At 54.8% G+C, this 14,631-nt stretch overlaps 2 protein-coding genes across 13 annotated transcripts in view; one reads left to right on the top strand and one right to left on the bottom strand.

Moving 5' to 3' along the window:
- TICRR (TOPBP1 interacting checkpoint and replication regulator) overlaps positions 1-1,057 on the top strand; it is a 52,854-nt gene extending 51,797 nt beyond the window's left edge. For all 3 annotated transcript variants that reach the window (XM_054450368.1, XM_054450372.2, XM_054450371.2), the window contains exon 22: positions 1-1,057. In XM_054450368.1, coding sequence (XP_054306343.1) covers positions 1-131 — 131 coding nt within the window. In that variant the 3' untranslated portion in view covers positions 132-1,057.
- Positions 1,002-14,631, bottom strand: part of KIF7 (kinesin family member 7) — a 27,313-nt gene continuing 13,683 nt past the window's right edge. For 3 of the 10 annotated variants that reach the window (XM_063652923.1, XM_054450373.2, XM_054450374.2), the window contains exons 7-19: positions 13,995-14,222; positions 13,054-13,187; positions 12,497-12,612; positions 12,174-12,326; positions 9,328-9,530; positions 6,835-7,032; positions 6,290-6,415; positions 5,969-6,145; positions 4,621-4,836; positions 3,399-3,605; positions 2,488-2,686; positions 2,047-2,193; positions 1,002-1,831 (exon numbers count right to left, since the gene is read on the bottom strand). In XM_063652923.1, the coding sequence (XP_063508993.1) occupies positions 1,464-1,831; positions 2,047-2,193; positions 2,488-2,686; positions 3,399-3,605; positions 4,621-4,836; positions 5,969-6,145; positions 6,290-6,415; positions 6,835-7,032; positions 9,328-9,530; positions 12,174-12,326; positions 12,497-12,612; positions 13,054-13,187; positions 13,995-14,222 (2,472 nt within the window). In that variant the 3' untranslated portion in view covers positions 1,002-1,463. The remainder of the gene's footprint in view (positions 1,832-2,046; positions 2,194-2,487; positions 2,687-3,398; positions 3,606-4,620; positions 4,837-5,968; positions 6,146-6,289; positions 6,416-6,834; positions 7,033-9,327; positions 9,531-12,173; positions 12,327-12,496; positions 12,613-13,053; positions 13,188-13,994; positions 14,223-14,631) is intronic. The other 7 variants (XM_063652925.1, XM_054450377.2, XM_063652924.1 and 4 more) reach the window with 5 other exon arrangements.

Consider the following 14,631-nt stretch of genomic DNA (forward strand, 5'->3'; position numbering starts at 1 on the left):
ATGAAGATGTGGATGTACTTCCCTCCACTGTAGAAGACTCTCCTTTCAGTCGCGCATTCTCCAGGAGGCGCCCCATCAGCAGAACTTATACACGGAAGAAGCTCATGGGAACCTGGCTGGAGGACTTATAGCCACAAACACTACTGAGCCCAAAAGATCAAGGAGTCAGCCAGGACCCTATGGGCATAAAGAAGTTGGAAGCCTGGTCCCAAGCCTCTTTTGCCATGGTCAGCGTTCAGATTGCCATTAGAATGCCTTAGGGTTTTCTAATTCCCCTCATGGATCCAATCCATCTCCTGGCCCTGCCCCTTGCTGGGGAAGTTGCAGGAGGAGAGGTGGATGGCAATGTAGTTGGTGCTATAACTCAGGCAGCCTGGGAGTCAGGAAGCCAGACAAGGAATCCCATTCCAGCCTCACCCCAGCCATGGCCTTGGCAAGTCAGGGGGCTACTGTGCCTCATTTATGCAAATGGAGAAAGGAGCCCTCCCTGGGGTCCCTTGAGCTGCTGTAAGGCCGGGCTGCTGTGACACAGGCAGCGCTTTGTAAACTGTGAAGCCATATATGTGAAACTGAAGAGTGCATGGGGCAGCGGAAGCTATTTTTTGCCTTCCCTGTGTAACAATAAAATCATCTCTAGTGACTGAGTACTCAGTACATTTTTGTTTAATGTTGGGCCTGAGGTTAACTGTGACCATGGTCCAGCTCGAGTGGCTTCTGGAGCAGCCACATTTCAAGGACTGTCCAAGAGTCAGCCAGTTCATGGCACAGGCCTCGCCCATTGCCCACTCTTGGGGAGACCATCACCTGGCTCATCATTTCCACCAAGAGTGCCCCACAGACCCGCTGGACCAGCCTGCTGCGGGTCCTGGCCAGGGGTCTGGCTAATGGTGAGGGCTGACTGAACTGTCTCTCAGTCTCCAGCAAGTGTTCAAGCCTGTTGTGTTCCCAAATCTGATTCCTCCTATTGTCCTGTAAATCAAACTCTAAGTGAAAACTTCCCATTTCTCCCTTCAAAGAAAGATTTTTTTTATTAAATGGTTTTTTAAGATCCTAAAAATGTGCTAAGTCTCCCAGTTTCCCCTATATACGTAAGACCATTTAAACCACAACCTGGTTGCCACCGACCCTTTCGTGATGATTCTTGGCCAAACCCCAGAACTACAAGCACATCCATTTACACCTGAAACCAGAATTGTCCTGAGACTCGAGCAAGACACAAGGCGGCAATTGGGTACGACAGCTTCAAGGAAGTAAGTGGTGGGAATTTGCATATTATTTTGTTAAATGAGGGTCCAGTTCTTTTGGGCCGTGGCCCAAATTTGTTGATCCCAATGAGTGTAGTAGAGATGAGGGCCAGGATTTAGGGTGTGCAGTAAGGATTGCCCTTCACAGAAGCAAAACAGGCAGCTGCCCCTTTCAGCAGGATCGGAGTCTCCCTCCAAGGCAGGGTCTGCCCCGAGGACTTACAGCGGGTTTTTCCGGACATCAATCATCCCCGGGCTGGCTCGTCGCAGTTCCCGCCGGGGCTTGGACAAAGGCCCAAAGTTCCGGGGCAGGCCTGCCTCACCCACAGGAAGCACCCGCCCCACCAGGGGCTCAGCCACCTCCCGCTGCCTCAGCTCCTCGGGGGACCCCTGCTCTTCGCCACACAGGCTCGAGCGTTTCCAGGTCAAGGGTAACGGAGCGTGGACCAAGTCCCGCGTCTCCTCCCGGGTGCGGGGGGCCCCCTCAGTGAGGGGGGACAGCCAGAGAAGCTCGGGCGCCGGGTGGAGCTCATCTTCATTTCCAGGAGCCTGTCTGCCCTCCGAGCACAGGCTCCTCTTCTCCCCGCCTGTCATGGAGAGTAACGTATCCTCATCAGAAACAGAGGTGGCAACACCTTCCCGAAGCCCTAGCTCCCCAGTGCCCCAGCACAATAAGCAAGCTGTGAATTGAGCCAATAAAGGCTCGAGGGAGAGTGGTCTCTAAGCTTTCCCCAAAGAAAGGGAACAGGCCTGACTTCAGAGCACGGCGGGGCCGGGCTCAGTGACGGCGACGAAGAGTTACCCCTGCTGTGGCCTACAGCGTTCACACCGCCGAGCTTCTGTTTCAGTTCCTGGTTTATCCACATGTAGCGGCCCAGTTCCTTCTCCAGAGCTTGAATCCGGGCCTCATACTGCCTCCTGCTGTCTGCTAACCCTTCACCGAGGTGGTCTAGAGTGGAAGGGTGAGGAGAGGGTGATGAGGGCCTGCAGGCGGGGCAGGCGGCCAGGGCTGTGGGGGCGGGGCCTGTGGACGGGGTGGGGGCCGGGGTTGTCAGCGGTGGGCCGGGCCGCCAGGGCTGTAGGGGCAGCGGCTGTGAGTGACAGGGGCGGTGGGGGGAGGAGGGGGGTGCGGGGGGAAGACGGGAGTGAGGGGGGAAGAAGGGGGCGGTGGGGGGATGGAAGGGAGCGGGGTGGGGGGGATGGAGGGGGCCGGGGTTGTGAGCCGTGAGCCGGGGCTGCTCACCTCGACTCTGCTGCAGGAGCAGCTGCATGTTCTGCTCGTGCTCCTTCTGCTGCAGGGTCAGCTGGCGGTCCATCTCGAGGCGCTGCCGCTCCAGGGCCACCTCCAGCCAGTACACCAGCCTCTGCTGCTCCTCCAGCTGCATCTCCAGTTCCGAGAAGGCAATCTGCTGCTGGTGCTGCTCCTCTCGGAGCGTCACCACCTGTCCCAAGACCCAGCCAGGCTCAGCCCTCATCATGACCCCTCTTCATCCAGCTAATCCTCAATCACAGACACAGTATTGGCACACTTGCCACCACGCACTAAGAAATCACCAGGGTCTTCCCTGCTGAGCCACGACTTAGCCTCAGACACCTCAGCAGTGCTCTAGTTATCTTCCAACGATCAGAGCTGGCTCTCACCTTATCTGCTATCTCTGCCACAAACCCTTTCCTAACCACACACCACGGAGCTGGGCAGAGCCTCAAGCTGTGGGATTTCATCTAGACCAACCTCAGCACTATGGACATCTGGGACCAGATAATTTTTGGTTGTGGGGACCTGTCCTGTGTGTTATAGGATGTTTAGTAACATCCCTGGCCTCCACCCCCACCACTGTGACAACCAAAAGTATCTCCAGCTATGGCCAAATGTCACAAAAGGGCAAAAATTTCCCCTACTGAGAGCTACTATTGTGGCCACGGACCACCCTGAGGTTAGCCAATCAGAGCGGAAGTAGGGGGGTAGGAAACTGGGTCTTAGTTTCACAAGTAAAATAGGCTTTAAGGTCAGGTGGCCCTGCAGATGAGGTGGTCCTGATTCTGTCCCCCAGTCTGGGAGGAAACGGGATATCTGCTGGAGCAGCTGCCATGAGACACCTCCCCGCACGTGCCGCAGAGGAGGAGGAGGTGGGGGGCCGTGGGCTGGTGGCCCACCTTGTCAAAATACTTGCAGAGGAGGGCTCTGGTCTCTGAGGATGAGAGGTAGCTGAGCTTGGCCATGAGGTTCATCTCGCACTGGGACAGCAATGAGGCTGAGGCCCGAAGCACCCGCTGGCGGCATGTGATGGCCTCATTCTTATACTCAATGGCGGCATCCAGGGCCTCGATGGCCTCATCCAACTGGAACAGCGTCCGCTCCTCCTGCAGGGACAGGGGCATGCATGGAGGAACAGCACCCACTGCGTGAACACCGAAGTCCTGGGCAGACACACAACAGCCAACACGCAGCCACAACTGGGCCTTAAGGGTCCCCTCGTCCCAAGGGCAGAGTCAGCGCATCGAGAGAGGTGCCCCCTGCTCACTGTCACAGCCCCGACCCCAGGGTGAGCTGGGGGCACTGCTCAGATGTGACCTGCTCAACTGCAAGCCCCTGTGAATGATCTACATTCAGGAAGCTCAGAGCACCCTAACCAAACAAAAGGCATGGTTGGGACAGCCACGGAGGCACCATGGTGTCTGCTGGGTAAGCTTCTACCGATGGGGATACGTTCTGAGAAATGCATCATTAGGCGTTTTCGACGTCGTGCAAACATCAGAATGTACTCACACAAACCTAGATGGTATAGCCCACCACACACCTAGGCCACAAGCCTGGACAGCATGTGACTGTACTGAATACTGTAGGCAGTTGTTAACCATGGTGGGTATTTGTGTATCTAAACATAGAAAATGCACAGTAAAAATGCGGTATTATAATTTTCTGGGAGCACCATTGTATGAGCTGTCATTCACTGAAATGTCACACAGCACATGACTGTAGTCACAGGCTTTCTCTCTGCTCAGGGAACACAGATGTGCGGGCATGAGGTGCACGGAGTATGTGCCTGACGCTCCATCCACACACGGAGCCGAGATGTGCGGGCAGGTACTCAATGCAGCACAGAACAGGAGTCCAGGCTCCAGCCAGAAAGGAGCTGAGAGGTCAGCACAGCCTGGCCTCTGTGTCCCAGCCAATGAGGCCAAAGCAGGGGCAGAAGGGCCAGACCAGCCCTCCCCAGCCCCCACCTCCACCTAACAGTGCAAACTTGGCTCTGCCGACAGCAAGGCCTAGCACCTGCAGAGGGCTGGAGCAAGGGCTGAGGAGAGCAGACAGACAGGCAGACGATGGCAGCCAGGGGCGGAGGCCAAGGGGCTGAGCCAGGGGGCTGCAGGGTACCTCGGGGGACAGCAGGCTCCCCTGCCTCAGCTTGCTGTCGATCTCCAGGCGCTGCTTGAGCAGCGAGTCCTTCTCCTGGCGCAGGCTGTCGATCTCCCCGCGGATCTGCTGCTGGCTCTGGGCGCTGCCCTGCCGCAGCTGCCCGCTCTTCTCAGACAGCTCTTTCTCCAGGTGCTCCAGCCGGCTGGACACTCGCACGATGTCCTCGTTGAGGGCCTGGGGGCAGAATCACCAGGGATTAGAGAAGGAACAGGCACTGTCCTCACAGGGGTGACAGAAAGGGCCGGATGCTAAGGAGGACTTGGGTCCTTCCCTCAAGAAACCAACACTCCAAATGTTCTGCTCAGCAGGGAGACCAGACTTAGTTCACAGAAACTCCAGGAGGCGGGGCTAAAGGGAGCAGAGCATTTGCAGAGGGGCACTCAGAGATGGCGAGAGGAGGATAAGGACCAGAGGGACGTGGCTCTCCTGGCAAGAACAGGCAATGGGTAGGGGTGGGAGGAATGATCCGTCACTGAGATGACCGGACCGGACAGTGATAGGAATTGGCCAAGCCCCAAAGGCCTTTCTGGGAGCCAGATGTGGGAGGAAGTGAGGGCTCTCCTGGCCGAGGGAAGTTACGGATCATCCAGTAGCACCCTGAATCCTCCTGGACATCAGAGTGATGTGTGCTGGCAGGAGCAAGGCTCCTGGCCTCTGCGGGCCTGGGACACTGGGCATCTGGCCCAAGCCCCTGTACTAGAACAGGCCCTGCATCAATGACTGCCATCCCCCTCCACCCATCATGGTAACATTATGATCCCATCTGACAGAAGACAACGCTGTGGCTCAGAAGCTGACCTTCCTATTCTAGATGGAGTAATGATGCCAGGCGGAGAAGTCTCTTTCTATTTGGCTATACCACCTTCCTATACCTGCGCCTCCTCATTCTTCCTGCACTGAGTAGGGGGTTAATGAGTGAAATGAATTGGAGGATGGACACTTAAGAGAGGTTCTTCTGTGCTTACATCTGTAACCGTGTCATAAATATCCTGAAGCCCTACAGCTCACGGGGATGCACAGGATGGAACCCAGTAGGACAGAGCTTCCTCTGTCTGGAACTTACCTGGCAGAGATACCACCTAGAAGAAACTCTCCTGTCTAGACCTCGCCTGGCAGGGACATCACCTGGCAGGACTTCACCTGGCAGGTTTATCACTTGGAGGGACCTCACTTTGCTAGACCTCACCTGGCAGAAACTTACTTGGCAGGAGCTTACCTGGCAAGATCTGTCGTGGCTGGACCTCACTTCACTGGACCTCACCTGGCAGGATCTCTCCTGGCTGGGTCTCACCTGGCAGGGCCTCACCTGGCTGGACCTCAGGCGCTTGCTCTCCAGCCCCGTCTTCTCCTGCATCAGGGCCTCCTTCTTGGCCAGGATGGCCTCCCGCTTGTGGAGCTCCTCCCCCAGCTCCTCCAGCGCCCGCCGCTGCTGTAGCACCTTCTCCATCTCCTGGTCCAGCCACTTCTTCTGCTCCTCAATCTTCTAAGGAAAAGCAGGGAGGGAGGGAGGGAACTCAGGGCCCACCTCTGGCTGTGTCAGCCGCCACTCAAGGTTCACTGGGGAGAAAGGTGCACCCACCAGCCAGCCCCCAGGGGAGCCCTGGGTTCGGACACAACCTGGCCCCACCTGCTGCTGTTCCAGGCTGACCACAGAGCCATTGCTGCCACTGCGCCTCTTCCTCTGGAAGGCCGCGATCTCTTCCGTCTTAATCTTCAGGATCTTCTGCTGCTGCTCGTGCTTCAGCTCCAGCTCCTGGGTGAGGAGCTCAGTGGGCAGGGCTGTTTATGGTGCCAGCATCTTACCAGAGCCTGCCACCGATCCCAAAGCCCCCAGGAGTGCCTGCCCACTCCCAAGAGGGCCCTGCGAAGTGTCCCCCAGACCCATCCCACACAAATCTCCCTGGAGACCAGCAAATAGACATAAACACCTAGAAATAAGCCCCACGAGATGCCAGTCACCTCATATACCTCATCTCACTGAAGTCTCACCCTGGCCTTGAGTTTCCTATAACATTCCACATTTTCAGATGAAAAAACAGACTCAGGCTAAGTGACCTGCTTTCTAAGGTCACGTGGCTGTGGGTGGCAAACCCTGCCTGGGCTCCTCTGGCTGGGCCGCCAGCTCAGCCTACTGGCCTGGACAGAGGGTCCCCGCCCTGCCATGAGCCTGACCTTGACACGGTGCTGCCGCTTGCTCATCTCTGCCTCCAGGCGCCGCTTCTGCTCCGTCTCCTCGCGAAGCCGCCTCTGCAGCTGTCCCTGCTGCTGCCGCATGAGCTGCACATTCCGCTCGAGCTCCTGCAGTCGCTTCTCACTCTGGGCCGACAGTGACACCAGCCGCTCCGTAGCCTGCTTCTTCTCCTTCAGCACCTGGGACCCATACAGTCTTCACTGGGCCATGCACGGGGCTACTGCAAGCCTGCCATAGTGCTGGGCACTCAACAAGAGCAGGCAGATAGAGGGCAAATGGGTAGGTGGGTGATAGACCAATAATAATAACAGAGGTCGGGTGCAGTGGCTCATGTCTGTAATCCCAGCACTTTGAGAGGCTGAGGCAGGCGGATTACTTGAGGTCAGGAGTTTGAGACCAACCTGGCCAACATAGTGAAACCCTGTCTCTACTAAAAATACAAAAATTAGCTGGGTGTGGTGGTGGGTGCCTCTAATCCCAGCTACTCAGGAGGCTGAGGCAGGAGAATCACTTGAACCCGGGAGGCAGAGGTTGCAGTGAGCCGGGATCGTGCCACTGCACTCCAGCTTGGGCAACAGAGCGAGACTCTGACTCAAAAAATAATAACAGTATACTAATAATAGTAAATACTATGACATTTACGCACCAGGCACCATACTAAGAGCTCTGTGTATATTAAATGGTCCTAACAAGCCTACGAAAAGTGTAATTATGATTATCCCTATTTCACAGATTAGAAAACTGAGGCAGAGAGGTTAGGAAACTTGACCAACGACACATAGCTAGTAAGTGGTAGAACTGGGATTCAAACCTGAGCAGTCAGGCTCCAGAGCCCATGCTCTCAACCACTCCAGGATATTGTCTCTTGGACATTTGAACTGAGAAAATAAGGATGGACGGATGGAAGGGTGGGAGGGACAGATGGCTAGGTGGGCGAGATCATATGAAGGTAAAAAAATAGGATAGGCCAGGCACAGTGGCTCATGCCTGCAATCCCAGAACTTTTGGGAGGCCAAGACAAGCGGATCACCTGAGGTCAGGAGTTCAAGACCAGCCTGGCCAACATGGTGAAACACTGTCTCTACTAAAAAAAAAAAAAAAAAAAAAAATACAAAAATTAGCCAGGTGTAGTGGCACCCGCCTATAGTCCCAGCTACTCAGGAGGCTGAGGCACAAGAATCGCTTGAACCCAGGAGGCGGAGGTTGCAGTAAGCTGAGATTGCACCACAGCACTCCAGCCTGAGCAATAGAGTGAGACTCCGTCCAAGAATAAAAAATAAAAACAATAGGATGAAGACCGTTATGGGCTGAATCGTGTTTCCCCAAAATTCCTATATGAAAGCCCTAACCCCCAGCACCTCAGAATATGACTGCATTTGGAAAGAAGGTCTTTAGAGAGGCGATTAGTTTAAATGAGGACATCAGGGTGGGCCCTAATCCAATATGACCAGGGTCCTCATGACAAGAGGAAGAGATACCAGGGCTGCAAGCAGACAGGGGAAAGGCCGTGTCAAGACACAGCCAGGAAGTGGCCATCTGCACGCCAAGGAGTGAGGCCTCAGGGGAAACCAGACCTGTGGACACCTTGACCTCGGACTGACAGCCTCCAGAGCTGGGAAAAACTAAACTTCTGTCGTTTAAATCCCCCTAGTCTATGGAAGTTTGCTATGGCAGCTGTAGCAAACTAAAACAGACAGAATGCATGAATTAACAAAAGGGGATGGAAGGGGTGGATGCACCTGTGGATAAATGGCCAGGTGGTCAATCCACTGATAAAAGGCTAAACCAGCTAGGCGCGGTGGCTCACACCTATAATCCCAGCACTTTGGTAGGTCCAGGTGGGCGGACCACTTGAGGTCAGGAGTTCAAGACCAGCCTGGCTAACATGGAGAAACCCCGTCTTTACTAAAAATACAAAATCAGCTGGGCGTGGTAGCACGTGTCTGTAATCCCAGCTACTCAGGAGGCTGAGACAGGAGAATCACTTGAATCCAGGAGGTGGAGGTTGCAGTGAGCCAGGATGGTGGCACTGTACTCCAGCCTGGGCAACAGAATAAGACTCTGTCTCAAAGAAAGACTAAACCGATGCATGGGTTTGACAGACACATGGACCAACGGGTAGACAGACAAAGGAGGATGGGATGGAGGGGTAAACGAATGGAGAGCTGAAAGGGGGACCAGGGGACAGAGGACTGCACGCTGCAGGGTAGGTTTCTTTAGACGCCCACCCTTCACCCTCTCGTTGCTCTCCCAGGTGGTCTTCAGGCAGGACCTGCCCCCTGCCTCTACTGTGTGTAAAGCTGGGCGGACCCCCGGCTTCTATACAATACCAGCCTCACCCTGGGGGGCCAGGGCTGGAGCACAAGGTTCCACAGTGAACTTGGGCCTCAAAGCCCACATGTCCTGGTCCCAAGGATGGCGGCCTAGGAGGCAGGAGTCACCCCAGCACCCCACCCTGAAGCCCCGAGACTAACCTGCACCTGGCTCTGGGCCGCAGCGACCCTCCTGCGGAACTCCTGGAGCCGAGACCGCTCGCCAGCATCCTGGGGCTCCTTGCCCTCAAGCTCCCGCAGCTGCCTCTGGCCTTCACTCAGCTCGGCCCGCACCCGCTCTGCCTCCTGCTCCAGCTCCCGGATACGCTGGCTGTGCTGGCGGTTCAGGGCCTGAGCTGCCTTTCCTGGAAGAAAGCGGGAATGTGTCAGCACAGGCAGCCCTGCTCCACCGAGAGGGCCGGCTGTTTGTGCCCCTGGGAGGTTTCCAAGCCCTTGGACACCTGTGTGGGTTTCACCAAGCCTTTGCACCACCAGTACCACAGTTTACTTAATATTTTTCTTCAAATCAACTCTTCATTTATGTATTTATTGAGACAGAGTTTTGCTCTTTTTGCCCAGGCTGGAGTGCAATGGCACAATCTTGGCTCACTGCAACCTCCGCCTCCCAGATTCAAGTGATTCTGCTGCCTCAGCCTCCCAAGTAGCTGGGATTACAGGCACGTGCCACCACACCTGGCTAATTTTGTATTTTTAGTAGAGGTGGGGTTTCACCATGTTGGCCAGGCTGGTCTCGAACTCCTGACCTCTGGTGATCCACCTACCTTGGCCTTCCAAAGTTCTGGGATTACAGGCGTGAGCCACCACACCCAGCCTCAACTCACCTTTTAAATGAGCCTCATCCACTACAGCGACCCAAGGAAATTACAAATTAGTTTTATTTTTACCAAATGCATTCTAAAATAAATATATAACCTGAACCTGTATATAATTAAGCCCTTAGAACTAACTTAATTTCCAGGAAATCTGGAGGACAAAAGAATGAGCTAAATGACGCCACAAAAAAGCAAACAGACAAACCCCAAACGTGGGGTTTGGGACATTCCACAGGATGACTGAGAGAAGGGAGACGTCAGAGACCTCGGAAACAAATACAGTCGGCCCTCTGCATCTCTGGGTTCCACACCCATGGGTTCGACCAACCATGGATGGAAATTATATTTTTCTAAATAAATGGCTGCATCTGTACTGACCATGTACAGATTTTTCTCGTCATCATTCCCTAAACAATACAGTGTAACAACTATTTACCCAGCTTTTACATTGTATTAGGTATTATAAGAAATCTAGAGATGATTTAAAGTGATTTAAAGGAAGATGTGGATCAGTTACTGCAAATACTATACCATATTATTTACTAAACCTTTTTTGAGCATCCACAGATTTTGGCATTCACGGGGTCCTGGAACCAATCCCACATAGATATCAAGTGACGACTGTATGATGTGTGTGTGGAACAAGTTTGGAGCCTGATTCAAGCAATCCAGCTATAAACAGACACTGCTGATAATGGAGAGAATGTGCATACGCTCTGGTCATTAAGAGGACACTAAGAGGTCATTAAGAGGACCATGCCGGGCGCGGTGGCTCACACCTGTAATCCCAATACTTTGGGAGGCTGAGGTGGGCAGATCACGAGGTCAAGAGATCGAGACCATCCTGGCCAACATGGTGAAATCCCGTCTCTACTGAAAATACAAAAATTAGCTGGTTGTGTTGGCATGCGCCTGTAGTCCCAGCTACTCGGGAGGCTGAAGCAGGAGAATCACTTGAACTCGGGAGGCAGAGGTTGCAGTGAGCCAAGATCGTGCCGCTGCACTCCAGCTTGGCAACAGAGGGAGACTCCGTCTCAGAAAAAAAAAAAAAAGAGGACATTAGTTTCATTAGGTGTGCTGATGGTATTACAGTTAGGTTAAAAAAAAAAAAAAAAGTTCATATTTTCAAAGCAGCATACTGGGAGGTATAGGAAAGAAAGAACATGAAGTCTCGTATGTCCTTCAAAATATTCAGCAAAGAAAAAAGGGAGAGGAGGTAAAACAACTGTGGAAAAATCTTGGTAACTACTAAGTCTGGAGGATGGGTATATGGGACCCATGGTACTCGTCTCATGTCTGGTTGAAAATATTTATGATGAATTTGGTAACAAATTCATTAACTATTAAAATAAAAACGCTCCACTGGTCACCACCTAAAATTACCCCCTGTCCCCTCCTTCACTCATATCACCAGTCAAAGACATAACACAATTTGGAGACACTCAGTCCTCCATGACACTCACTGTGTGCTCCCCAGGACTGAGAGATACTTTGCCCAGCACAATGGCTGAAACATTGCAGGCACTTGAAAAATAAGAAGAAGTGCTGGGCGTAGTGGCTCATGCCTGTAATCCTAGCACTTTTGGAGGCCAAGGCGGATGAATCACCTGAGGTCAGGAGTTCAACACCAGCCTGGCCAACATGGTGAAACCACATCTCAACTAAAAATACAAAAAAAAAAAAAAAATTAGCTGGGTGTGGTGGTAGGTGCCTGTAATCCCAGCTACTCGGGAGGCTGAGGCAGGAGAATCGCTTGAACCTGGGAAGCAGAGGTTGCAGTGAGCCAAGATCGCGCTATTGCACTCCAGCCTGGGCAACAAGCGTGAAACTCTGTCTCAAAAAAAGCAAAAAAAGAAAAAGAAGAATAAAGAAGTACTGCTTACTAAGAGCTATTCTAAGCACTTCACCTGAATTAACTCACTTCACCCTCACAACACCCCTATTCAGTAGGTACAACGACTATCCCCATTTTAGAGATGAAAAAACTGAGGCACGGAGGGGTTATGCTACTTGCTCAGGGTCACACAGCTGGAAGAGGCTGGGCTGAGTATCAAACGTAGGCCATCTGGCCCCTGCTCCTAACCACCTCATTGTTGAAATCCCTCTAGAACAGTGCAGAAGTAACGATGAGAAGTGCCCCTCGGGTGAGAGGCCCACCTGATACCCACCCCTCACCTGTGCGGACCAGCTCGCCAATGAGCTCCTCCTTCATGCGGATGTTGATAGCCAGCTCCCGGATCTTCTGCTGGGCCTGGGCCAGCCGCCACTCTGAGGCCATGGCAGAGGGGACCTGGTGGGCCTGCACCCGGGCCTTGCTCCCACCAACTGCTGCAACAGGCAGCCTGTCAAGGTCGCTGCCCCAACTGACAGTGGGGGAGACAGAGGAGTGGAGGGCAGCGGATGCCAGGGATGGTGGGTGGGACTGTCCCAAGATGGCTGGCCCAAGACCGTGGAGGGGCAATGGGGAGGAGGCCCTCTCTGCACCCCACCCAGCTTACCTCTGGACCCTGGAATGGCCGCATCCAGCTCTTCAAGGCAAAGTTCTGGGCCCTTCCTCTCTGGCAGACTCCCTGGGCGGGCCCCCGCCCTCTGACTGCAGTTGCTGATCCCATTTCTGAAGGACAGAAGCAGGAGGCCATGTTGCTCCCCAGCCCCTGCCCCAGCCCAGCCACCCCCAGGCCTGGAGGGAGGAAGACAGGCCACCGGGTCTTCCACCTCCCAGGATCAATATAAACCCAGGATGTGAGTCTGGCAGAATCAGGAGTCCAGGGGCAGAGTTTTAGGAGGTACAGGGCAGCTGGGGGCATAGAGGGCAACACTGGAGGCTGAAGTCAGGAGGCCTGGGCCCACCCTGTATCACACTCGCTCCGGTGAGACCTTTCGGCTCAGAGCCCCACAGCTCTCCCCCAAGGGCTGGCCAGGGCAACATGAGGGCATCCTTGGACCCAGAGGCTTCCCCACTGCTGTCAGGAGAGGAGACAGTGGGATCCCCAGCCTGCCTAGCCCTGGCCCCTGAGCAGGCCCTTGTCAGGTGGGGGCAGTGGGTCCCACTCACCTGCGCAGGTGTAAGGTCCGCCTGGGCGGCTCCTCCTCCTCCTCTTCCTCCTCTGAAGCAGCTGAAGAGCCACTTCCCAGCCTGTTCACCTCAGTCAGCAACTCAGCTCCAGCCTCCCTACCATTTATCACCTGCTAGGGGAGTGAGCCATTTCCCATCCCAAGTCATCGTCCCTGCGGTATACCCCACCTTGCCTGCCCTCCTCATATCTCTGCCTCCTCAAGCCCTGCCTTACCTTCATGATCCAGCTCAAATGACCCCTCTGGCAGCCTTTTGAATCTCAAGCTGGGGTGACAGCTTCCTCCCTCCCCTCCCCTCCCGCCTGCTTTGGCTCCCATGATACCTGGTACTCCTCAGGTGACAATCTGCCCTTTCTACCTTGTGTACAGGTCATCTGCACCCAAGTCCTATCTCACCAACAATTCCCTGCCAGAGTGATGGGTGAACACGAGACTTCTGCCAACCCCCAGCTTTGAGAGCTGAGATGACCCAGGCCTAAAAGCCCCAGAGGACCCAGAACTTTCAGGCAGAGCAGGAGTAACCTTTGTCCAAACAAGGTTCCCCACGTGGAAAAGCGAACTGCAAAGACAGCCATCCAAAGACAGAGGGGGTGGTCTGAAAGGTGATGAGCTCTCCGTCTGCAGAAGCGTGCAAGGTTTCCAGCTGGCGCCGGAAGCCAGAACCCCCTCTGTAACCTCCTCATTCCAAGCGATCTTCAGCTACCCCAGGGATGCCGGATGGCACTGGACCCTTCTGGGAGGCCCAGAGTCATTCAAATCTTGGCTCTTCCTCTGGGGACAGCTGAAAGCAGCCTCTCGCATCTCACAGCCAGTCCCATGAAAGCATGAGTGGGGGACAAGTGCCCCAGTGCCCCCTTCCTCTGCCCCAAGTTTGATCAGTCCAGCAGGGCCCACAGACACCCAGCCTCGCCCTCTTCTCACCTCTCCCCTCTGCTCAGAGCCAACTTCATCTCCAGGGAGGCAGGCAGGGGGCACCATGCCCAGCACATGGGCGTGGGCACCCCCCAGGGGGGCTGTATGAGGTCGAGGCACAAAGGACCCGGGAGGCAGGCCATTCAGGAGCCGCGGGCCCCCCCAGCCGGGCCGCACCAGCTCTAACCGCAGCCGCAGTTCCACCATCTCCTCCTGCTGCTCACGCAGCCGGTCGCTCTGCAAGACATGGTCCAGGTGCCGAGGGGGCATGAATGCCCCGACAGGCAGGAGTGTAGGAAACTGAGGAACAGGTCTGAGGCCACTCCACCGTCTCTGGGCTGAAACTAAGGAGTGTCAAATACTCCTCTCCTCCTCTCCCGACCCCAACAACTCTGTAGGAGTTCAGACTCAAACTCACCCCAAGGTCCCATCACACCCCTATCCTGCCAGACCGCCACCTCCAACCGCCGCCACCAGAGGGCGCCAGGAGCAATGTTGATCTGGTTACGCCGGGTTCCAAGGTCCCCCGCTGCTGCCCCTCCAGTCCCCTCTCCCGTCCAAGCTCACACCACCCAGCAAAGCTGCCCTGCCTGGTGGTCCTGCACACCCACCTGCGCTGTTGTGATGCTCACCTCCACACTTTCGC

This window comes from Pongo pygmaeus, chromosome 16 (genome assembly GCF_028885625.2).
Source record: "Pongo pygmaeus isolate AG05252 chromosome 16, NHGRI_mPonPyg2-v2.0_pri, whole genome shotgun sequence".
NCBI classification, from domain to species: Eukaryota; Metazoa; Chordata; class Mammalia; order Primates; family Hominidae; genus Pongo; species Pongo pygmaeus.